This window comes from Argentina silus (genome assembly GCF_951799395.1).
Source record: "Argentina silus genome assembly, chromosome: 21".
Classification (NCBI taxonomy): domain Eukaryota; kingdom Metazoa; phylum Chordata; class Actinopteri; order Argentiniformes; family Argentinidae; genus Argentina; species Argentina silus.
In genome coordinates, this window is record NC_139675.1 from 12665197 (window position 1) to 12690734 (window position 25538).

At 48.1% G+C, this 25538-nt stretch overlaps 1 protein-coding gene across 1 annotated transcript in view; it reads left to right on the forward strand.

Annotated features, from left to right (window-relative positions):
• The first annotated feature begins 1639 nt into the window (after positions 1–1639).
• lef1 (lymphoid enhancer-binding factor 1) overlaps positions 1640–25538 on the forward strand; it is a 46359-nt gene continuing 22460 nt past the window's right edge. Inside the window, exons 1-3 of the mRNA XM_083693046.1 lie at positions 1640–1891; positions 4162–4228; positions 6028–6155. Coding sequence (XP_083549172.1) covers positions 1694–1891; positions 4162–4228; positions 6028–6155 — 393 coding nt within the window. The 5' untranslated portion in view covers positions 1640–1693. The remainder of the gene's footprint in view (positions 1892–4161; positions 4229–6027; positions 6156–25538) is intronic.

Below are 25538 nucleotides of genomic sequence, written 5' to 3' on the forward strand. Positions count from 1 at the left end.
ATATGTAATAGAAATGGACGAATCATAAATATCAAAGTCAGCATTCAAATAATTGCTTTAAAATGTCTTATCATAATCGGCCTAATCTTAAAGATTAGACTGAGCTCACACTAACAAGTAATTGGAAGGACATCAGACAACAATGGACCCAATTTACCCAAATTAGCCGCTTTTCTATCAATTACGCACGCCTGCTCACTCCTTCTATTTGATTGGAAAGCAATATATATATAAGGATACACACTTGGTTTGTTTAAATACTTTATAATGCCTTCTATTAACATTTAGAGATAGCTGTTTAATATATTTCCCCTCCAGGAACAAACTTTGTGATTATTGTTTATTGAACAACAACACCGTGCTTTAGCGGGTGACGCATGGGTGCTGTGTGGACGCGTGGATTAAATCCTATCAATAAGCATCGAGTTGATGGATATAAAAGCTGTTTACGTTATTAATTTGCTCCTTAGTGAATTTACCTTATAAAAAAAAAATACAGTACATAAACCAAATACACTTGCACCCTATACAACCCCGCATACACCTCAATGAATCGGAGCAGGCAAACTTCAACCTTCCCAATCTCCTTGATTTGTTTTTACATCCTAGTAGTTAGTAGTAAGTCTGTCGATGCATTGGTGTCAGCTTCATCACCGCTTCCCCTCCGCCCCTCACCCCTTTCCCTGTCTACCCATTTGTTGTGAGCGGTGTATAAATCTTTCTACTCCTCGCTCTCTCAGGAGTGTCAATTGGTGTGGTGTCAATCACGGCGTCGGCTTCCCTTTCATCTCTATCCTCCCAGTCACTGCGAGAAAGGGAGCACAGAGAGAGAGAGAGAGAGAGAGAGAGAGAAAGAGAGAGAGAGAGAGAAAAGGGGGGAGGAGAGAGCTACATGACTAACACACATACACAGTCGCTACATTACTCACGGAGCGGTGCTCCAGTTTGGAAGTCGGCTCTACTACGGCGCGTCGATATCGCATTCCTTTATCGTTTTTGATAGTTTTATGACTTTTGATTCAGCCGTTATTCAGTTCAAATATGTGTTTTAAGTGTAATAGGGATACATACTCGATATTGTTTGATTGAGTGGGGAACAAATACACAGTTTGCTACTTGTGGCAAACCCAGCCTGCACGAGATTCACAGACGCATTTTTATCTATTTTTCACTTTTTTTTTTCCACCTCACGAAAGGACACCGAATTTCACAGGACCACTGAACGAGGAAATATAAGCATCACTTGTTTGCTGTAGGCCTATGCAAGTTGTTTATTATTTTTGACCGGACTGTCCACGGAGCTCCCCGGTGTGTGTGTCCTCCTGTGCCAAATCTGAAGGCGTATCTGACTCCTCCAGTGATGAGGCTTTAACTTCTGACATTTCAAAGGGCCAAACTGGCAAGTGCCGCGGTCCGAGCGTGCACTAAGCATCCGTTTTAGCTGATACAATCTTTGGTATTTAGATTCTGAATCATTGTAAGAATCCATAATACTTTGGAAACAACGCCAAAACAACGCACTCCCTTGTTGCTTTTAGCCAAAACACAAACAGCGTGTTTGCACGCCGCTTCCTCACGCAACGCTTCTAGTGCGAGATTTTAGCTCGCTTCCAGGAGCGTTTTCCGGTTTCATTTTGGGGGATTTCGGTAGTTTTTCCAGTTTGGACAGTGCGGGAGCTTTGAGTAAATCAAAATGCCACAGTTAGCGGGTGGCGGCGGCGATCCGGAGCTTTGCGCCACGGACGAGATGATTCCCTTCAAAGACGAGGGAGAAGAGAAAGAGCAAATATTCGCTGAACTGAGTCACTCAGAGGAAGAAGGGGATTTGGCAGATATCAAGTCATCTTTAGTAAACGAGTCAGAGACAAGTCCAAACCACAACAGTCATGATGTAAGTAATTGGTCTCTTATTTTTTGGAAATCTACTGTCAGACTGCAAGCTTTTTATCACATGTCCATCAAATATAGCAGTATATGTATTCAACTAGACTAATAAAACACTCTTTACCTGCTGCTCAGGTGCCTTGATCTATATATTATTAAATACTGAGATACAGCCTGTTGCTGCTAAAACACGATGTGTTGGGTTGCCATTATTTCAGCAAGCAATTATACAGTAGGCCTATGTGTTATTATTAGTTGTATATTTAATCATAAACAATGGCCATGTTCTGCTGTTTACACTGGAGTGATCAGTTGTAAACACAGGCTCATAAATAGACCTGCTACACGTGGCTACAAAGCTGCTCAAAAGCTTGTTAAGTGAAACCTACGGTCACTCATGTACAACACAACTATTTGATATGAGCAAATATTGTAATACATTTCTGTATTTTTTGGGTTGGGACTTTTTCCTATTTAAAATTAACACATTTTCTACATCACATTTAAATGTTTGAATTATTTCATTAGGCCTGTTGAATTATTAGAATTATTATATGTTGACAATAATGCTGGCAAATATAATGTAAGTGATATTAGTAATGATTTAGGTTTATCTGGAAATATTCGTTTTTTCAAAAGGCAAATATGTATGAATATGAAATTCAAAGTGCTTTTTGACAAAGCAAATTTATATTTGATAAAAAACATATTTTTGCTCAATGGAAAAGGTAGCTTAAATCCCTCTAACAACAAATCAGACCTGCCAGTATTCTTCTCTTCAGCTGCTGTACAGAGACATCCATGTTCACAGCAGATAAAGATGCTCTTTATAATTCTTTGGGATTAGAAGAGTGCTTTCATTTTCAGAGACAATATGGTGAGGAAATTAAAATAAATGTGAAAAAATAAATCAAGAAGAAATCAAGGTTCATTGATGATTAGTACAGATATGTATACAAATATTCCCCCATTCAATAGCTGCAGTGATGATGGTGGATACTGCTATTTGATAGATGCAATTGCGTAATTTAATTGTCATTGAATTGTAAAACAAAAAAACTATAAATAAAAATAAATCTACAAACCCCTACAATATCACAGAAAATCCCGCATCGTTGCTTTGAGTGAAATAGTATTTTTCCTGATCTGCCTCCTTATTTAAATTGACTAAATGAACTGTTATTGAACTTGAAGCTGTGCGGATGCTGTGTTCTAAGGTAAACGTCCCTGCAGTTAGCTGTGTGGTTTGTCATTAAGCAATGTTAATGGAATTTGTGTTCCTTCTGAACTGGGGCAGCGTGGAGCAAATATCGTACAGTTACCCACCGTCACTGAGAAGAAGAAGATATACTTTATTGATCCCTGAGGCGAAACTATCATTTTTGCTAGACAACACACAGTACACTCCCAGGGAGAACAGAGCTCTGGGCTCAGGGTCAGCCCCCGTCAGGCGCCCCTGGAGCGGTTACGGGTTAAGTGCCTTGCTCAAGGGCACAACGGCAGTGATAGGATACCTTAGATATGATGCCAGCAACCCTCCAGTCACCAGCTCACCTCCGGCTCCCTCCTGGGGCGGGGATCGAACCAGCGACCTACCGATTGCTGACCGGCCTCTCTAACCTCTAGGCCACCTGCCGCCCCAAACGAGGTAAATAACACGCAGCGTGAATGTTAATTGGGAATCCAGTAAAGTTCCTTGACTCTGCTTCAAGCCAGCCTCAGGGAACTGAACCCAGAAAAGGAGGTCTTTTTTTACCAATTCTGATTCGAGACGAGAAGGGAAATGGGGGGGGTGTTCGGGTTCAGAGTATTTTGGAAAACGGTATATACGGTCTCTTGCGAGATGATTTTTTAAATTAATTTTTTGGGGGATAACTTTTGCTTGTGGTGAGGAATATTATAATTTTGTCTGCATTTGGAGCTTGCTTAAATTGGCTGAGGAAAAGGAGAGCGGATGTGCTGCACGGTATCGAAAACAAGTTAATTTGTAAGCTCCTTAAGGATATGGTGCTTAATTAAGTGGGTCTTTGAGGGTTTGATACAGACCGTTCCATCACCCCTCTCTGTAATACACTGTGTGTGAGTGTGAGTGTGAGTGTGAGTGTGAGTGTGAGTGTGAGAGTGTGTGTGTGTGCGTGCGCGCGCGCGCTTTTGCTGACAAGCAGAGGGATGCTACACACCATAGCAGTGTGTGTGCATTTGTTTATGTATGCCTGTCCGTGTGTGTGAGGGTTTACAGTATTAACCTAATTTCTGTGTTCTCTCTCTCTCTCTCAGGGAACTAGACAGTCCCAAATACCCCAAGATTCATACCACGAAAAACACAGAGACCATTCAGACGATGGTAAGTGACAGTCAAAGAAAGATTCTTCAATCAGCATGTTTCTATAAATCAGTAGCTCAATATGGACCACATAGAGCCAAGATAGCATCTCTGGGAAAAACAACTCCTCGAGATATCGAAATTCATTTCCAGAGGCTTAATAATTTGATAAAAATCATTAAAATTAATTTAAAATAAGGGACGAGTGATAAACTGAGAAGAGGGAGCTCCTCCCACTCAATTTCCCGTTCAGAAACGATTGGTCACACTTCTAGTCCTTTTCTTATCTGACCCCAGTTTCTGCTGCATAGATAATCTGTGGACCCTTTGATTCGAGGCAGGGAATCAGGGAACGAAATCCCCTCATGGCCACAACTGCTGTACCTGTTACCTACCTCACCGGTGGTACAGGTAAAACAGCAAATTAGATTGAATAAAAAAACTGAAATGTTTCCTTTTTAAAATGTGCAATATTTTCTTGGGCCTGATGTGAGATTTCTTGATGTTGTTTTACCTAGAGATTTGTGGTCGATACATCTGTGGACCTTTGCAGAACTCATTTGAGATTTCAGACTTAATTAATATAACAAAGAAGACCTGAAATGACTTTGGCATGTACCCTCCTGGTACCAGCACTGACACTCAGTATTCTCACACACACACACACACACACACAAACACACACTGGCGGTATTGTCACGTACAACATGTCCTTCTGCCCTGGGTTCATTTGATGTCTTTGTCTGGCCGGGACTGTGTTTGGACCCCGGTGCTGCAGGTCATGATTGGAGTCTTGGAGTGTGGCTCCTCTTTGTTCCTCATACAGGCCCTGAATAGAGTCCCTCAACCCACACACTCCCCTATCTACGCAACAAGCCCATATAGCCATCAATCTCCTGCAATACACACACACTGCTCCAAACTCACTTACCCCCCCCCCCCCACACACACACACACACACACACACTGCTCCAAACTCACTTACACACACACACACACACACACACACACACACACACACACACACACACTCAATCAACCCCCTCCCCTGCTGCTATACCCAGCTTGCAAGAAACCGCCTCCAAGAGCCGCCACTGCTTGCGTCTTTCTTTTCAGGCAGGGGGGCCGGATGGCCTCTCGAATAAAGAACCATAAAGGCCCCCTCTTAGGTCAAAGGCGTGGAGAAACAGTAGGGGGCGTCCCTTGTTTTGACACAGGCTGTATGTTCCTCCTAATTGGCGCTAATTGGCACAGAGGGAGTCCATTGTTCTGCTGCATAATACAACCCTCCTCTCCAAGACTGGAAGAAAAGGGGAGCAGACAAAAGGCCGTGGCCAAGCGGGACCGCGGGTCAAAGCCATCGACAGCGATATCATTAACGGGCGTCAATAGAGGCGGTGCTCCGTCGGATCCCCTGTCAGGTGGTTGAATGGGGACGATAACTCGGGTCACTTTTCCCATGCGTGCATACGTACGCATGTGACCCGAGTTATTAGTGGTGGTTTGCAGGCCTACGTTCCCCACTGTGTTTGTGTCCAGTTCCTTGAATTTCCCCTGGAACGTTGAACTTTAAAAACCGGAACGTTTCAGGGTTCTCTCTGGAGCTGTTACAAATCGTATCCGTCCATCGATTGTTGTTTGATCGATCGTACCTGGAATACGGGACTCTTGCCCAACTCTGAGATGTCTGTCTCCCCATTTGTTTTGAAAATGCTGCTCTTGAAGAACGTTAGGTTCTTAGCCGGTACGATGTGTGACCGTAATAATATAATATGTCTCTCCCTTCTCCCTCTCCCTCTCCTCCCGAACCCGTGTTCCAGGGAAGCACCAGGACATGTACGGCAAGGGCCACCCGTACCAAGGTTACCCTGGCTACATCATGATGACCAACATGAACAACGACTCCTACATGAGCAACGGCTCCCTGTCGCCGCCCATGCCCAGAACGGTGAGTAACTACGACGACAAGAACCTCCTCCTCCTCTGTCCGTCATCCAGATCCACATTGTGTTTTGCTTTGGGCTTTCTCTACAGGGTGAATTCTTGTACTGTCGTATCAAACTATGATCTGACGATGTCCATCGAAGATACGCCGGATATTACCAGACACGATACACCGTGGTTAGGATTTGTGCCTTAAATGCTTTAACCACCTAAGGCTGCCTACTTACTCAGTGAAACCTGATATCTATGACCAAAGGTTTCTACAGCAGGAGAGGCTTGTGGAGGTAGAAATCGGATGATGGCCTCGTTGTCATGCGTGGAATGCGCACCCGTGTTTTGATACCGTTCCTCATTTCTGTTCCATGCGTTCCAATGAGCCCGGCCTCCGATTTTTACCTCCACCAGCCTCGGCTGCTCTACAGTATTGATTCAACCACTCGTCTTTCATCTCCAGAATGGTGGGAGCATCTTGTCGTCTTAAAAAAAAAATTCTGAGGTCATTTAAACAGACACAATCAGCGGCTTACAGTTAACACTTATACCCTGTATATACACTCACCGAGCACTTTATTAGTAATACTATGCTAATACTGGGTAAGGCCTCCCTTTGCTCTCAAAACATCGATTCCACATGATGTTGGGAACATTCCTTTGAGATTATGGTCCATGATGACATGATTGCATCATGCAATTCCTGCAGATTTTTCAGGTGCACTTTCAAGCACTTTCTACCACATCCCAAAGGTGTTCTATTGGATTCAGATCCAGTGACTGGGAAGGCCACTGAAGAACACTGAGCTCATTGTCATGTTTATGAAAGCAGTTTGTGACGACTTTTGCTTTGTGACATGGTGCATTATCATGCTGGAAGTAGCCATTAGAAAATGGGTAAATTGTGGGGAGGGATGCACATGGTCAGCAACAATACTCAAATAGGCTGTGTCATTCAAGCGATGATTGATTGGTATTAACGGGCCCAATGTGTGCTAAGAAAACATTCCCCACACCATTACACCACCTCCACCAGCTTGGACTGTTGACACAAGGCAGGTTGGTTCCATGGATTCATGCTGTTAGCGTCAAATTCTGACCTCACCATCTGTGTGCCTCAGCAGAAATCAAGAGAAATCAGGCCAGGCTAAGTTTTTCCAGTCTTCAACTGTCCAGTTTTGGTGAGCCTATGCCCACTGCAGCCTCAACTTTCTGTTCTTGGCCGACGTGACCTTCTGCTGTTGTAGCCCATCCGCCTCAAGATTCGACACGTTGTGCATTCTGAGATGCTTTTCTGCTCACCATAATTGTACAAAGAGGTTATCTAAGTTACCGTAGCCTTTCTGTCAGTTCGAATCAGTCTGGCCATTCTCCGTTGACCTCTCTCATCAACAAGGCGTTTCCGTCCACAGAACTGCCGCTCATAGGCCGTTTTTTTTTCTTTATTGTACCATTCTGAGTAAACTCTACAGCTAAACTCTACTAACTCTATTCTACTGTTGTGTACGAAAATCCCAGGAGATCAGCAGTTTTAGAAATACTCAAACCAGCCCGTCTGGCACCAATAATCATGCCACGGTCAAAATCACTGGGATCACTTTTTTTCCCCATTCTGATGGTTGATGTGAACATTACCTGAAGCTTCTGGCCCGTATCTGCAGGATTTTAGGCATTGTGCTGCTGCCACACGATTGGCTGATTTAGATAATTGCATGAATGAAAAGGTGTACAGGTGTACCTAATAAAGTGTTTAGTAAGTGGACATGTATTAACCCGTATGTCTTCGATGGCTGTGCTATACAGTCTTGTGACCCGTCCTCTTGGCCATGATGTGTTTCAGGATCCGAATAAAAGACTCCGGTACTTTCCAGCAGACTAGCGACAGCCGCATATATCGTTTCTCATCTTGTTCAAATCTTAAGTGACGTGTGTCTGCATCGGTAGAGTAAGCCCTCCTATTACCCCCCCCAACATGATTGGGTTAGGCCCTTCACCAACATGAAGACTACCTAGCTGCTTTAGGAAGGCCTTTGCAGAAACGTCGAGGGTTGACGGACTCTGTGTCACCATGTTTATGGGCGTATAACGGTATTAATTTCAGAGCGACTGCAGGTTTCTCTTACTGGCGGCTTCCTGTGTTTCTGTGTCTTGTCTGTCCCGTTTGCAAATTTCGCAGTGAGACAGACACACAAAACGCAGGGCACGCTAGCAGCTGTCCACCCTAATCCTGTTTTGTGTGTGTGTGTGTGTGTGTGTGGGGGGGGGGGGGGGGGGGATGGTGGGGATGGTGTGTGTGCTGGAGAAGACACCCAGTCTGTCTGGCTATGGCTCGGTGCCTCCCAAAGCCTGTCCCTGCACCCTGCTAGCATGGAGACACACACACACACAATTCGTCATGTATTGTTCAAGGACCAAAAGCAGGCTTACGTCTGCCAGTGTGTCTGTGGAGGTTGTTTCGTCAGCAATGAAATTGAATGGTTTCAAGTCTCTGTAATGATTAGTGTGAATCTGGTTGCTGAGGTAGATGTGTATATACACAAAGGAAGGACACATACTGTGTGTGTGTGTGTGTGTGTGTGCACGCACGCAGAAACGCACGCAGAATCGCCAGTCACACGCAATTCTATCACTGAAGGAACTTATGATTGTGTTTGTACCCCCTTTGCCCCTGTATCCCTGGATCATCGTATGACACGGAAAGCTTTCTAATTTAATTTCGGGGGGTAACTCACTTCACGTCTCCAATGTTTAGACTACGATGTTGATTCAACATTCGAGGAATGTATGATGTCTCGATCATAAACATGTTTTATAGCCAATTTTCTGATGCATTTAATCGCGTTAAGCCTCATGGAAATTGCTAACTTCTGAAGGGACCAGAAGGGGCGTCTACAGCGAGGCGAACCTTATTTTTAATGGAGGAAATTATTCCTTGACGCAGACGAATTAGCCAGCCCAGTTAGTCTCTCCTTGCCAAGATGCTTTAAAGACCCACTTTCATTTCATTTATTGTGGCTGTTTTGTTTTGCCCGATAACCTTCCCCCCCTCCCCCTTTTTGCCCTGTCTTCAATAAAACGGTAGTTGCTTTATAGATGTTTTCTCTCACTTATCCAATGAAAGGAGCCCAGTGGAGTCATGGAACATGAGATTCTTTCTCTCTCTCTACCATTGGATGTAAATATGCTGCAGGCCCAGGGTTGGTTGGTTGGTTGGTTGGTTGGTTAGTTGGTTTGCCACCGCGCCCGCAGTATCTATAGGCCTGGGATCAGTTTACACTGAGATCAAAGGCACGTTCTTTCATCATACACACACACACACAGTTTAGATTGATTTCCATTGGCCATGACATTCCTGTGCAGGCCTGCAGGCCAGTGATGGGGCTGGTGGGAGATGTTGATTGTCAGCAGATTTCGGGGCTGCTAGCGAGCGAGCCAGCTAGCTCTGAGGAGGATATGGCCTTGGTTTGGATTATTTCAGCTGAAAGTAGGGTTAGCGTTTCACTATAGGGACACAAGGTCCAATTATCCCATAGTAGGTGATTCCGCAAAGTCGTTTTTTTTTTTCAATATATGTGATATCAATTGATATGGGAAAGTTGTCCAGGTTTAGAGAGGAGAGGAGATTGGGTGGTTGAAGAGAGAGAGAGAGAGAGAAAGAGAGAGAGGGAGGGAGGAGAGCAGCTGAGGACTAGCGTTTGGCTCTTGGTTTCTGTGGTTTGGTCTGATAGAGGCACCACATGAAAGGACACATCTGCCATTGAAACTTGTTCCTGTTTAACCACGAGGAGACTGTTTGACCAGGGACTCAGCAGTATAGTTATTCATCTGTCTTTCGCATTCGTTTTAGCTGTGTGTGTGTGTGTGTGTGTGTGTGTGTGTGTATATACATACACACGCGAGCATGTGTTCCGAGTCTCCCACCAGTGGGGTCGTGTGAGGTATTTTATTGTTGCATATTGGATTATTTCAAGTGCCTCTGCATGTGTAATGTGACCAACTCTGTTAGCCGCGGGGCAGCAGTGTACAGATCTTCTCTGTTCACTCTGTCCTCCATTACGTCTTTTGTGAAGAATCTCCACGTTTTAGACGGGGGTGCTGTGGAAAAAAAAAAAAGGGCCCTTTTACAACTCTGGATAGAATCTGGGAATTAGCGCACGGTTCTCTCTCTCCCTCTCTCTCTCTCTCTCTCTCTCTCTCTCCCCCTCTCTCTCTCTCTCTCTCTCTCTCTCTCTCTCTCTCTCTCTCTCTCTCTCTCTCTTCTAAAGAGTTGTTTCTGTGTTCCCTTGACTGCACATATGGAGTTGATGGAGGAGGAATATCAAGCTGCTCAAAACCTGTAACAAATGGGGACTGTGTGTGGGGGCGGGGGGGAGCAGGGTGGCGGGGTGGGAGTGGGGGGCATTTGAAGGAAAACAGCTCTAGCCTCCTTAGCCTCGCTTTGCAACTTTCTCCTGAAACGCACCATCCCGTTTTTCCTCACGAAACAAAATCCCAATTTGATGATCGTAAACCGCTAAACGGGGATCGCCCCGAACATGCTAATACTGTAAGCCGAGGTATTTTGGATGCGGGACGAACGAATAACTCGATTGGACCGTGCTCCGAGAGAGCCAACGACCTCCAACCACACGTTCACACTTTCAGGGTCTCTTAAGTCAGCAGCTTGACTAGATGGAATCGCTGTAGCTGATCTTAAGCTGTTTTTTTAGGAGCTAAAAGAACTCGACACTTTCGGACCCGTCCCCTCCCCTCCCCCCCCCTCCCGTCCCGTCCCCTCGGTGGCAGGTCCTGGTGGCGTGAGAGAAAGCCGCGGGGAGACGGGCGCTCTCCCTTTGATGTGGGAGAACGTGACGGATCTCCTCGCCTTGCGACGGCGCGGCGTGGAATCACTAACCCAGGCTTACCTAAAGGGATTTGGCCTGCTTGCACCTCTTTTCCCCTCTCTCTCTCCCCCTCTCCTCTATTCTCCCTTTCCCTTCCTCTCCTCTCCCCTCCTCTCTTCTCCTCCCCTCCCCTCCCTGTTAAAAAGAGAAGACACTACATTTCCCAGCAGCCCACCTCGTCTAAGTGCACTGGCAGCAGTGGCAGCGTGCGGCGCCATGTGTAGTTCTTTATCTGCGGGGCTCGAGTGCATTTTTTTTTTTTGAACGTAGCGCTCTGTTACAAAAGCAGCTGGACGCCATATGATGGCCACAGCATGCGCTCACAGTCAGCTCGTATGGCCAAGCGTTCGGCCCATAAAGCATACAGTATAATACACTGTATCATTTGTGACAAAACATTTTAAAAGGCCACATAAAACATTTAGATATAATAACGCACGGGTTCCTCTGTGATATTTGAAGTTGAAACGTCGAGGACCTCGCTGGCATTGATGTCATCTGCTATGCAGGTCTGACAAACAGCGGGGAGTGTGTGTGTGTGTGTGTGCGTCTGCGCATGTGTGTCTGCGCGCGCGCGCGTGTGTGTGACTGAGACCTCACACAGAACGCGAGCGCTCCCGTTCCCTCAAAGCCTTTGAAGTCCTGCTCAGCCCTTAATGCTTTATAAACAGTCCCACTGACATCCAGCCCGACGACTCGTGACCCATTCGTTCCATATGCTTCTCCGCGCCGCGGTTAATGACGATTCCATGTGGTTACCGTCCCCTTATCAACGCTTTTTCATCTCGTTAAGTAGAGCTCGACGAATAGGATCACCCCCCCCCCCTCCCCCCGTGTGTAGGAGGAGAGGGGCCAGAATGAGAGAATGTCAAGGACCTAAGTATTCAGATAATGCGCCGTGGAGGTCTATGTTCTACGGTCTGTGTCGGTGGGTTTTGTTTTGACTAGTTGTTGTGTTTCGGCATGTTTTGATTAGACGGTAACAGAGCAATGTGAACGTGGTACCTGACTGTAAAAGTCGGTCATTCCTGAACTCATGCTGTTTGTGTGTACGCGTGTGTGTGTGTGTGTGTGTGTGTGTGTGTGTGTGTGTGTGTGCGTGTGTGCGCTTTGTTTTCACATGAGCACTCGCCAAAACAAACGTCTCAAAACATAGCTGATGACACGCTGTAGCCCTCCTCTCCTCCCTCCTCCCTCCTCTCTCCCTCGTTTCCACTTGGCCCAAAGATCTCTAACGCGAGCCCCCGTCTCTGCTCCGTGGAGCCAGCCAGGCTGCCGAGGACAGGGCCTTCACCCCAGCCACAGCACCTGCTGGGGGGGCTTCACTCCTCACCCCCCAGCCTGCTGAGCTCCAGGCGCTGGGGTGGGGGGGGGGGGGGGGGGGATTGGGGGGGCAGGGTCGGCCCATGTCCCTGCCTGCTTTTGTGTGTGTGTGTGTGAGGGATCTGGGCTGGTTGGCCTGGGTGGGCTCCCTTGCTGTTCGGGCGGGGGTGGGGGTGGAGGGTTAGAGAGGAGGAGGGTGGGTGGGGGCGGGGAGGGTGGGAGGGAGTAGGGGGCTTGTTTTGTCTCCGTGTTGCGCGGTTGTCGTCACTGTTGCTTGTTGTTGTGACTCCCGAGGTCCTCTGAGGGGACCTCCAGTGAAAGTCCCCTCCAGCAGGGGGGCTCTTATTGAAGTGGCTCTGCAGGAGCTCAAAGGGGGGGGGGCGGGGGGCAGGACTCTCCACCACACCAGAGCGCTGATAAGACCCCTCCACACCAAGCTCAGACGCCAAGCAAAACACTGCCTTGTTTTGTTATTTACAAATCGACGCTCTTTTAAACTCGGGGATAAATGGGAAGACATTGTTTGAAGTGGTGTGGTCTGGAACAGTTTCAATGTGACACCATGAACGGACGCCTTCAGTCATGTTTTCTATCCTTTTTTTTTTCCCGCTTTCATGGTCAATCTTTTTCCGTGAGAAACGCTGTTTTTTTTTTGTTTTTTTGATCCGGGTTAGTTTTTTTTTATCCGGGTTAGTTAAGCCTAACTTCAAGTTCAACTGTAGTCCCCCAAAAGCTGCTCAGAGTACCTCGTTGTGGCCTGACACTGTCAGAAAACTCAAACATTTAAGATATAAACACATTTAATTAAGAAGAAACTAACTGCCTCATTGGTGTTTACAGCGATATCTATGTCTGTATTGAGTGCTTCTAAGTGCAGTAGTAGATCAGAAAGTCAACCCCGGTGGCAGGGGTAAACCAGGACCACAGGGGTAAAACAGGACCACAGGGGTAAAACAGGGGTGTAAATCCTGCCCGCTGCTCCACACTTCACTGAGAAAGAAAAAGGAAGAGTGACAGAAAAAGAGAAACAGTCCCTGACTTTGTTTTACAAAGCGAGGCGTGATTAATAGCACTTCTGTTGCGCGAAGTTGTTCTCTCTCTCTCCCCCCCCCCCCCCCCCTCTCGATCCCTCGCCCTTTCCTTCTCTCTCTCTGCCTTTCTCACCCCCACCTCACCCCCCACCCCCCCCACCCCCCTCCTTCCCTCTCTCTTTTCATATTTTGCAGAAGCTCATTATTTCTGTGTGTGCTGTGGGTGTGAAGCTAAAGAGGCTCCCATGCTATGTGTTTCTGACAGTGGTGAAATATTAATGCTCCCCAGTGTAGCAGGGCTGGTGCAAGGGCCTGCATAGTTACAGTACAAAGGGGCGCCTGCATGCTAGCGCCACTAGGCTTTATTAGCCAAGCTGTTAAACAGATAGATAGACGGATAGCGCAATATAGCGCTCTCTCTCTCTCTTTTTTTTTTCTGTTTCGTTCTCTCTCTCTCTCTCTCTCTCTGTTTTCTGTTTCGTTCTCTCTCTCTCTCTCTGTTTTTTTGGGTGTGTTTTTGCCGAGAACATCAAACCTGTTTTCTTTTCCTCCAACTGTATCCAACGAATACACTGGTGTGTAGAGAGACACACACACACACACACACACCCACACACACACACAATTCAAGCTTGCCGAGAAGGGACATGAGGAGGAGGGGATTGCTATCGAATCATTTTGTGTGGTCTCAGCCGTAAAAAAAAACACCCTGTTCTTTGAATGTGAAAAAAAAAGCCTGTCTTTAATTTTTGGGGAAACCCATAAAAGTTTGTCGCCCCCTTTCATATCGGCCTCACAATTAGAACCAAATGCTGCGTTCTCTCCCCTCCTCTCCTTTGAACTGGCCAATTATGGAGTTGTGAAAATAAAAATCAGCCTGTAGATCTCTCTCTCTCTCTTTCTTTCTCTCGTGCTCTTTCTCTTTCTCTCTCCTCCCTTTCTCTCCCTTTCTCCATCTCCTTCCACCCCCCCTTGTTTTTGAAGAAACCGAGGGGGGGTGGTGGTGGTGGTGGTGGTGTGGGGGGGCGGCGGCGGGTGGGGCGGGGGGGATCACTGATGTCAAAGTCAAAACCAAGAGCATTAAGAAAACTGGCGAAATGCAATACAGCTGCAATCCGACATGACGCTGGAAAATAGGTCTGAGGAGCAGCAAGCCTCTGCCGTATTCCCAGGGCGCGCAACCGCTCCCGGCCTCGGCTTTGATCTCTTCAAAGACTCCTGCCTCCTACTAGATGGAGAGTCTTGGCTGCTGCTCGCGAATGCTGGAGAGTGGAGGGGGGAGGGAGGAGTGTGTGTGTGTGTGTGTGTGTGTGTGTGTGTGTGTGTGGGGAGAGAGAGAAGAAAAGGAGGAGGAGGAGGAGGGGAAAAGAGAGAGAGAGAGAGGGTGGGAGGGGAGGGGAGGGGGGAGTTCGTATTTTCCTTTTCTAGGGCTGAAATCAATCACAGTGCCGAGGCAATTATGTGTAATTCAACAAGGCCAGATTAGTGACTCTGTTACCTGAGCGACTGGAGCACTGTAATCTCAGAGGCGCGCCGGCCTTCGCTAGCAGAAGACGAAGCCAGAGACGGGACAGGGGCCGGGGAGGGAGGGAGGAAGGAGGGAGGGAAGGATGGAAGGAGGGGGGGGAGAGAGAGGTGGTGAAAAGCAAGCTGCCGTCAAGCAGAGCAGAAAATCGAGCCACAATGGAGTGATTACACTTGCAGATGTAGCCATATTTATGATGGGAGGAGGGCGGGGGGGGTTGAGAGAGAGAGAGAAAGCGAGAGTGAGACAATCATTGCCATCGCTAACGAGCCAGACTTCTTTTGTGTCGGGGGGCTCGTGCCTGGTGTCACCCCCGTTGTCTCCCCCCCCACCCACCCACCCACCCCCAGCCCCCCCTTCCCCCCTCGGTGTGCCATATCTCTACCTCTCATGCCCGCTGTCACGGATGGCCCCCAAACGCTGGCTTGGCCCGAGCTCCTGCCCTGGAGGGAGGGAGGGAGGGAGGGAAAGAAAGAGAGAAAGAGAGAGAGAGGGAGAGAGAGAGTGACTCTCGATGGCCCCCAACTCAGAGGAAAACACTGGAGCTGAATGGCACACATTCACTCTCTCTCTCTTTTCTCTCTGCTGTTGCTATGGGTCTAATCCATACCACTGCTGTGGTATACTGTACCACGCTCTGTAGTGTGGTATACTGTGGTATACTGTACCACACTGTGTAGCGTGCGGCTCCATCGGGTTATGTCTTATCAGCTCAGTCAAAGCTCTGTTTTTCTAGTAAGTTCTTTTGGTCGTCACGTTGACGTCGTGCTATATGGATTCAACCACCAATCACATAACAACTTCCCTGGATTGTCTTACAGACATCGGTCATTGTACCAGTTCCTCCCAAAAAAAGAAAATCTCTTGTTGTTACAAATAAATGGGGAGAAAAAACTGCAATAATCCAAAATTCTATTATTGGAGCAGATGGCCTAATTTGAATGGGAAAGATATGCCTTCTATGGCCTCCCTCTCTCTCCCCCCCCACCCTGCCCCCCCCCCCCCCCAGTGCTGATGTCACAGGGAAGAAAACAGGCCTTTGTTTATGCTTGTCGGCAGTCACTTGATGCAGGATGATGAAACCCATAAAAATATCCAGCAAGAATGCGTTCGTCTGGTGATGAGGGCGCTCAGCGCTCCCCCCCTCCACTGCCTTTGATCTGCCGGCTACTTTGACGGTGATGGGGAACGGGGATGGCGATGGGAGGCGTTTGTTTTTTTCCATGAGGGACGCAGAAACACATTAACGAAATGAGACGTACGGTCTCGTAAAGACAAGGGGTGGGAGACGCTTGATGGCAACGTCGATGTTGTTGGTCATGGTTGTGTCGGTTGGTTGTACGAACCTCATCGGATTGAATTAGGTGAAAGAAGTGGATTGGATATGTGATTTCTTTAAATGTTTTGGTGGTAAAAGCATATGAAGTAAAATACAGTAAAAAAATAAAGTATTGATCACCATCATGTATGGTCAGCTTAGGTCAGGGAATGGTTATCGAGGCAGCTATGGGGAAAATAACACGGATGGATAGTTGGATGGATAGTTGGATGGATGTAGCCACCCCTCCAACGGAGCAGGGACCCGTCTAATCCGCTGGGGGCCGTGGCCTGTCTCTTCAAGGGCCCAGGTAAGGCGTTTCATGTCCCCCAACGGAGCAACATCAGAGAGACGTCCGTCACTTTGAGCTTCCACTCATCAAACAATGCATCGAAATATCAAATCGATCCCAACCCCCCCTCCCCCCCCGCCCTCACGCGCACCTAGCTTTGAGATCAAAGGGATGGAAAAAGCAAGCGTATATATCAACCCCACAACACCCAACACCCACATCCGCCATCAAGAAAAGAGAGAGAGAGAGAGGGAGAGAGAGAGAGGGAGAGAGGGAGCAGGTGGAGGGATGCTTCAATCCCCTTCATGTCAACCCACAGACAGACAGGTTACTCTTTACCAAGATGGACGCCTAGAAACATGATCCCCTATGACAGGTTGATTGGAGTTTCACTCAGGACTATTGGCTTCATAGAAAAATCTATATCTCTGCAGAGCCTGGTTTGGTTAATTCATATTGTTTAAGAAGGATGTGAACGTGGTGAGAACGCTGGTCTCCCATCGACTCTTGACACATTGGGATTGTTTTTCTGAATGGAGCAGACCTAAAAAAAAACACGTTTCTTTCTTTTTGTGTGTGGAGAGTTTCTAAGGTGTAATAGAATTACGTTGGGTCCAGTGCTGTGTGAGTCTTTGTTTGTCTCACGAAATACCTCGAAACAAATTGGAAACAAATGCAGACGGGCACGTAAGGTTGGCATACGGTCGGCTTTGTGCGTGGAGAGCACGGGTGACTCGTCAGATAAGTGCATTTTCACTCGACTAAAGGTGATGCCCCCATCTGTCTGAAGAGCCACACTGAAGAGGAATTGAATTATAACCACGCGGTGTCCATTGTATTAATTTATATAATTTTGAATGTATCTGTTTTCAAGTATGGTATCGGGATGAGTTGAATGATATTCATGGAGCTCTGTCTGTTTGGGCCCATGTCGTTTCTGTACAGCTGGGACTTGAGTGGGTCGTGCAAAGTAAGACAATTACCATTTCTTAAGAGGTGGACTAGGATAATCAGAGGCTGTGTCTCCGGCCATGTCTTAACATGGGATGATTGTTTTGTTTGTCTAAAGGCTCCACAAAAGCACCCTACAAAAGTAACCAATGGGGGGGGGGGGGTTGGGGGACTCCTTGTGACCGCTCTGGTTCTGGAGAGGCTGGTGAAGTGTCTGCTAGTCATACATAGGTGGAGAATGGTCGTTTGTTCAGAGGGGATTATGCTTAGAATAGCTTTGTGTTTCCTCCTCCATTCAGATCTGTGACTGTGTGTGTGTGTGTGTGTGTGTAAAGCTGAAAACTCCTTCAAATTACGGGTTTTAATGACTAATTCCAGGCTGAAAAAACTGTTGTTCAGTGTCTTACCGGGGTTAATCCCTTTAAACGAGGAGTTGCACCCAAACAGCAGTGAGCTAGTCTTTAGTATTGTCCATTACTGAAGAATGGTTTGTAATGGGATCCTCGATGATAAATGCTGTTCAGAACTGAGCTTTGAACACCACCTACCTTAACACTGGGCTATAGAATACGCAGATGGATACACACACACACACAGACAGACAGACAGACATTAAATATAGATTCACCTCACACTGATACACTGCAGTTTGTACTGTTTGTGATACTCAATGTCTTATTCCAACAAATCCAGTTTCAGTCGATACTTCAGAATGGCGTACGTGAAAAATGACTCACTAGGTGTCCTATTTCATGGCGATTTAGCTGCCTAGCCAGCGGGAGAGGAGCGTTCCTCATCAAAAGCAGAGGAGGCACGTTGAGGTGAAAAGGGCACTGGATCACGTGACCACGGGGTCAAAAGTTCACCTCTGAGGCCGGACACCTGCGTCATGGCACCTGGAGCCACATGACTCCTCTGAGTTGCCGTGGTTGGAATATCAACATAATGCCGGTGCTGCTCATATTTAAATATAGAAAGGTGTTCTATCAAAATCTATAAAGGTGCCATCCTATCTCAGTGCTTTAGATATAAAGCACTGATAATGTGATACGTCTTAGTGAGCAGAGAGCTTTAGCTGTCTCTCCTGTTTCCATTGTCATTGAATTTAGCCCTAGCTTACAGTGCACAGTAAACATTGTGTTTCTCCCTGAGGTGTGTGCGCGTGTGCGTCTGCGCGATGTGTGTGTGTGTGTATGTTTTATGGGAAACTGGGTCAACACACTCCACAGCTCAGGCAGGCAAACTCCCCATTCAAATCACCTCCTGATAGCCGTTCTCTGACGCGTGCTGTCGTCTGAGAACCTTCCTCATAAACACAGGAGTCCTCGCCAGCCTGTCGCCATCTGCCTCCCACCCAAGTCCCCACAACTCCCGTAGCCAACCAGCCAGCTACGCTAATATTTACCCCCTCTCTCCTTTCATCTAGTGTTTACCAGTTAGCACGGTGAGCGAGCTAGCTACCTAGCTAGCCTAGCGCTTAGTGAGACGACGACGACGGCTGCTGCTGCTAGCTTAGCTGCCTCCAGCAGTTCTCTCCCCTCCACAGGTAGAGAGGCACAAAGACCCCCGCCAGACTCCATCCCCCCCCCCCCCCCCCCCCCCTCCCCTCACCGCTGAGCTCCCAAATCCATACTGACAGCCATTCATGCCCAGAATACCTGGGTGAAAAGCTGAAGGCAGGAAACACTATCTAGGTGTAACAGCCAGCCAGGCAAATCCTCTCTTGTGTTTGTCAGTTGGGTTCAAAAAACGTTGCCTCTCCTCAGCACTCCCTCCATCCATGCTGTTTCTCTTTCTCTGTCTTATTTCTTCCCTCTGTTATTGGGTGAAGGCTGTTTTTTTTTTTTTAGTGCACTGGGCTAGGCTTGCCGTGTGTTAGCTTGTGCTGCGTTTCTTTATTTGTGTTCATCTCTGAGGAGTGAGTGTGTGTGTGTGTGTGTGTGTGTGTGTGTGCGCCTGTGTGTGAGCCCCATTGTTGTGAATGCGGCTCTTGGCGTGAATGTAGCACGGCTGGCATGAATGCAGCCTCTCTGCTGTCCAAAGCTGGGGGTTTCTTTCTAATGATAAATCATGCAGTCTGTTAATGTGCTGCAGTGGGGAAGCTATAAATAGACCATAGAAGGATGCTGTTTGATTCAATAAGAAATAAATGTGTGTGTGTGTATGTATGTACACTGTGTGTGTGTGTGTGTGTGTGTGTGTGTGTGTGTGTGTGTCCTCGCAGGCCTTGGGAGGGGGGGGGGGGGGGAGGGGGGTGTATCCAGTCCTGCTGACAGTGGCACTTCAGTGGAATGTTTGCCCTTTCCTCAGCCCTTTGATGTGACCAGGTCCTGCTGTGATAATGAGCCCTGCGCCCCACCGTAAGGTGAACAATCCTGCAGGGCGCCCTGTACTCTGCCAGAACACAGCCCCAACCCCCACACACAACCACCAACGCAACGTTCCTACAACCTCCACACGACGTTTCCGACAACCTCCACACAATATTCACGCAACCCGCACACAACAATCACACAGCCACCGCCCCCCCCCCCCCCCCCCGCCCACACACACACACACACACACACACACGACCACCATATAGCACTTATTAAACTTTCACACACACACCTCTTCACAACATTCACACAACCCCTCACAAAATTCCCGAAAACAACTAGCTCACCCTAAGCAACCTCTCACACAACCCTCAAACCAACCTTTTAAAAACCTTCTCTCAGCCCCCACCATCTAACCTCAGCCCTGGACAGATACACAAATGAGAAATGTTGCCACTGCAACCGTATCTCCTCCAGACCCCGGTGACCTGATTTACACTCACACACACACACACACACACACACACCAACATGCAGTATATACAGTACATTGCACAGTATAGAGCAGTGAAGGGGTGTTTCTGCAGGAGTATTTTCTGTTATGACTAACTTACCAACTTACTACGATGTCATATTCTTTCAATAAACCAGACGCCCGATGAAGAAAACGTTTCTGAGTGACTTGTTATCATTATACTTCAGAGTCGTACACGTGACCAACCAAACGTGGTGTTTTCATCCCCGGTGTGCTCTGTCCATTACACACACACACACACACACACTCACTCTCACACACACACACACATTATCCCCCCCCGCACTTTCCTTCATAATACCAATATGAGAGCTCCACACACACACACACACACACACAGACACACAGACACATGCACACGCCTTGTTTTGTTGGGTCCATGGTTTGTGTTATGAAACCCCATTCAGACTCCTACTGGAGGATGTTGGGTAACCAACCCCTCTTTCTATTCAGAGCTTCTGTCAGTCGTAGGAGAGAGGAGACACTTGGCTGTAAAAGAGGCCTTTGTTTGCATTTGCAGGCCGTGTGTGTGTGTGTGTGTGTGTGTGTGTGTTTTGTGTGTGCTGTGTACATCGGTGCAGCCTCTGATTTATTGGCCATGTGCCATGACCAAGTATACTGTGTGTGTGTCTGTATGTGTGTGTGTGTGTGTGTGTGTGTGTGTGTGTTTGTTTTGCGGTTCCTTGCATGTGTGTGTTCGGCGTTGTGTTATATGTCGACCATGTGGCGTTTCCTCCCGTGCGTTACACGTACAGTCGGGTGTTTGATGTGAATGTTCTCCCGAGGGGTTTATTTGGGAAGACAGTCGGTGTGACTTGTTTCTTTTACGTGTCAAACCGACACTGTTAATCCACTCAACGTTGCCGTGACGTCGCTAATGTGTCAAGGCGCATCTTTGTGCCTGTAAGAAAGAAAAAGTGTTGAGTGGATTGAGTACGGGGGGGTGAAGGGTAGAGGCAGGAGAGAAGAGAGGGATAGAGAGACATAGGGAAGAGGGATGTTGGGGGGGGGGGGGGTCGTCTTATGGATGTACATTTTCACTCCGAGGCAGGCTTTTCTTCTTCCTCCTCCTCCTCCTCCTCCTCCACCACTCCTCCTCCTCTGGTTCGCTCCCCTCATTCCTCTCATTACCCGGGGCACATGGTGCTCCTTTCCCTCCTTCCCTCCTTTTCCCTCGCTCGCTCGCTGCCGGCCTGGCTTTCTTCCTCATTAATTGGGTTTGGTTACATTAAGCCCCCCTGGCCAAGAGGCCATCCTGCCAATAAAGCATTCCATTTTTAACACTCCCCTCAAAGCTGCCGGGTTCAAACCACTCTGGGAATGGTAATTGGTTATTTATTTAAGCTTTCTCCCGGCCGGCCGGTCGGTCCATCCGTCCGGCGGTTGGTAGTGTTTTTGGTGAGGAGGTAAAGAGAGAGGGGGGGGAGGGAGGGAGGGAAGGAGGGAGCGGTCCCTTTCTTTCTGGGCCCTCCTATGAAGGCAGCCTAGCTAATGTGGCGGGGGTGTGGCTGTTTGCTCACCTTTCTGTCTTAAAGGTCAGGCATCTCACACACACACACACACACACACGCACACACTCCCCCCCTGAGTGTTTTACACCTGGTCAGAGGGTGACTGCTTACGGCAGGGCGCGGCCTTGCCTCTCTCTCTCTCTCTCTCCATCTCCCCCCCCCCCCTTCTCTCTCTCTTTCACCTTTTGTGTTCTAGCTGCCTGTCTTGTTCTCTAGAAAGTTTCACGGGTCTCGTCAGCGGCGCTCTGAGAGAGAGACGGTGTTTAAACACGCAGGGCAGAAGAGGCGGGCCTTCCCTCTCTTTTTTTAAGTTTTTCTTCACTTTCCCTACGACTCTTTTTCTCCAGGTGAGCGGTGCAATGAGGTCATCGCCCGCTTTTTGATGTTTTTTTTTCGTACAGGCGTTGATCGCTGTGTGTGTGTGCGTGCGTGTGTGTGTGTGTGTGTGTGTGTCCTCCCCGCTCTGTCATTTCCCTGCGGTTGACTTTTCGGAACATGAAAGCATGTGTTGCAACATATGGGAAGTGAAGCGTGTAACATGTTAGAAAGGTCAGGTGACATATGGACAGAGAGAGAGAGAGAGAGAGAGAGTGAGTGGGAGGGAGGGAGGGAGAGAGAGGGAGGTCAGGTGTGGCGTGCAGCTGCCTGGTGATTGAGGCGTCATGGGGGATGCTCGGGGAATGGATTAGAAAAAAATGCGGTCGGCCATTTTTCTTTCTCTCTCTCTTTCTCTGTGTTTCGTAATTAGTGTGGGTGTCTTGTTTTCTCTGTCTGTGATTATAGCTGTGACACTCTTACCTTTAAATGTGTGGCTCTCTCTCTTTCTGTCTCTCTCTCTCTCTCTCTCTCTCTCTCTCTCTCTCTCTCTCTCTCTCTCTCTCTCTCCATGACTAGACTCAAACAGCGTTCAGGTGAGGTAGGGGTTTGGATGTTTTTTGTTAGGGAACAGATTTAGCAGCATGGGAATCCATGGTCGCCTCTCTAGTTCTCCCCCCCCCCCCCCCCCCACCCCCGTTTGTGAAAAACCTCACACATGGCTCTCTCTCTCTCACACACACACACACACACACACACGCACGCACTGTATTGTAGCTGCGGGCGTGAGGAGTCCTCATTGCATATAAATTACAGAAGTGGGAAGCGATTATTATAAGAATTCGCGCTTTCCTTTTTTCTCTCCCCACTCTGCAGAAATGGGATAATTGAGTGGAGTACAAAAGGCAAGCAGTGGGGGGACGGGGACGGGGACGGGGGCAGGCAGGCAGTTAGAGAGAGAGAGGGAGAGAGAGAGAGAGAGAGAGAGATGCCAGGGCAGGCAGTGGGTGGGGTAGAGGCACTAGCTGTGGAAACTCCCTCCCCATCTGAGTTACTGTGTGGTAGGATTAACCTAGCTGGGTACAATTAGAACAAACGACGCACTTGTGTACATAAACCTGGCAAAGCACACAACACACACACACACACACACACACACACACACACACACACACACACACACACACACACTCACTCACACGTAGAACCTGAGTCAGTATGGAACCGGACCCTGAAAGTAACAGAGGTGGGGGTCATCCAGGAAGAGAGAAACGGGTCTGTATCCAACATCCCTTCACACCAGACGCCCCATTTCCCCTACCCAGAATCCCCCATAGAGAGAGAGAGAGAGAGGGGGAGAGAGAAAAAGAGAGAACGCCAGGCTAGACTATGAGTTTCTCCCTCCACTCAGGGCTTCCTGCCAGCTCCAGTTCCGCCCAATGAACGTCTCTTAAAACCACATCTGAGGGGCGCTTTAAAAGACCTGGCCAAGCCTGGTTATAAAAACTCCAAATGGAACCTTTTTCTTTTCAATCCTCTCTCTCTCTCTTTTTTTTTTTTTTTTTTCTCTCTCTCTCTTTCTCTCTCTCTCTCTCTGTGTGAAAAATATGAATAGAAAAGAACCTAAGCCTATTATTTGTCCTCGACAATAAACGGGACCTCCAGTATGGACGCTCTCCATCCCTCTGCCGCCACCGCTGGAATCCTATGAGGTTTTTCTTCTTCTTCTTTGTGTGTGTGTGTGTGTGTGTGTGTGTGTGTGTGTGTGGTTGGGTGGGTGTGTGGAGAGCCAGCGCTCGGATAAGAGAGGATGAAATGGCGGGTGACACAGCGTGACCCCCGCGGCTGTGGTCAGTTGTGGTTGTCTAACCACTTCCTCCGGGGGGGCTTAGTGTGTGTGTGTGTGTGTGTGTGTGTGTGTGTGTAAACGCAGGCGCGGCGGTCAATAACGAACCACCTGGACGTATTAGCATCGCCACGGCGCCCGATCGTCACGAATGACTCGTGATTTTCTGGCAGACTGAAAATGGTCACAACACCTTTTCTCTTTTATATAGGCCAGTTATATAGCCCCCCCCCCCCCCCAAAAAAAAACCCTCTCCATTTCGGTCCATTTTATGGTGATGAATATGTATTTTTTTTAAATGGCATCTTGACATTGAGACTTCTTGACAGGCTGCTGGTGTGTTTCGGTATGGAAGGCTCTGAGCTTCTTCTTCTGCGTATATACGACCAGATTGAGTCCCAATGCTGTGTCGGTCACAGAAGGCCCTTGCTGGGTCCTCCCTGGTGGATTTAGCCTGCAGGATGGCACACAATGGAGGCCCGTTTATTAAGAAGTTGAGAGAAATGGGCTCTGACAGCTGCGACTGGGAGAGTACAAAAGAGGTCTTCTCCAAAATGGCGTAGAGGACGTTTTGAAAAGCCCCTCGGCTTTCACAGGTGCCAGGGAGTCAGCTACCAGGCCGTGTTGGTTTTAATGCCTACCATATGGGATGAAGAGGGGAGTTTATATAGGGATAAGGCGTGTGTGTGTGTGTGTGTGTGTGCGTGCACTTCACAATCTGAGTGAGTGAGAGTGTGTGTGTGTGTGTGTGTGCTCATCTGTCGCAATGCATTACATTAGCTCATTTGCATGGGCGATTTAGAATCCACCAACCCTCCTCCTCCTCCTACACCCCCCCCCCCCTCTCTCTCTCCCTCTCCACACCCCCCCCCCCCCCCCACCCCTCAGTCAGAGACGAAGAGAGAGAGAGGAGAAGAAGAAGGAGAAGAAGGAGAAGAAGAAGACTGGGGGCTTAAATGAAAATCCTTCCCGGTTCTTATCTCATTCCCACAGGAAAAGCAAATAGGAGCTGAAAGGCGTAAAATGAAGGGGAAGAGGGGTCGAGGATGCTATCATCACACCCAGCCCAGTACAGGCATGTCCCCCCCCCCCCCCCCCCCCACCCCCCCACGGACGCTGCAGGGCCTTATAGGTCGGCCTCCATTAGGAGGATAAGGCCCATTTAAAGCTACTGCACGACACTGATTATCCCGTCCCACCTTTGGCCCGGGCTGACCCGGGTCAGACAAAATCCGTGTTCAGGTTACACCTGGGCTTTAGTTCAGTTGGGCTGATTGAGTTGTTGTTTTAAAGGTGAGATTTTTTTTAAATCTGAATTAGTTTTTCCTGTGTGTGTGTGTGTGTGTGTGGGTGTGAGAGAGAGACAGTCTTGAGACTCTGGATGCTCAGCTAGATCAGGGCTCTAACACGGATGGGAGCCTCCTATAGTGTGGGGTGCATAGCTGACATCCTTGGCCAGGGTGCAGACCTTAACACACACACACACACACACACACACACACACACTCCCTCTCACGCACTCTCTTTCACACACACTCAAACACAGTC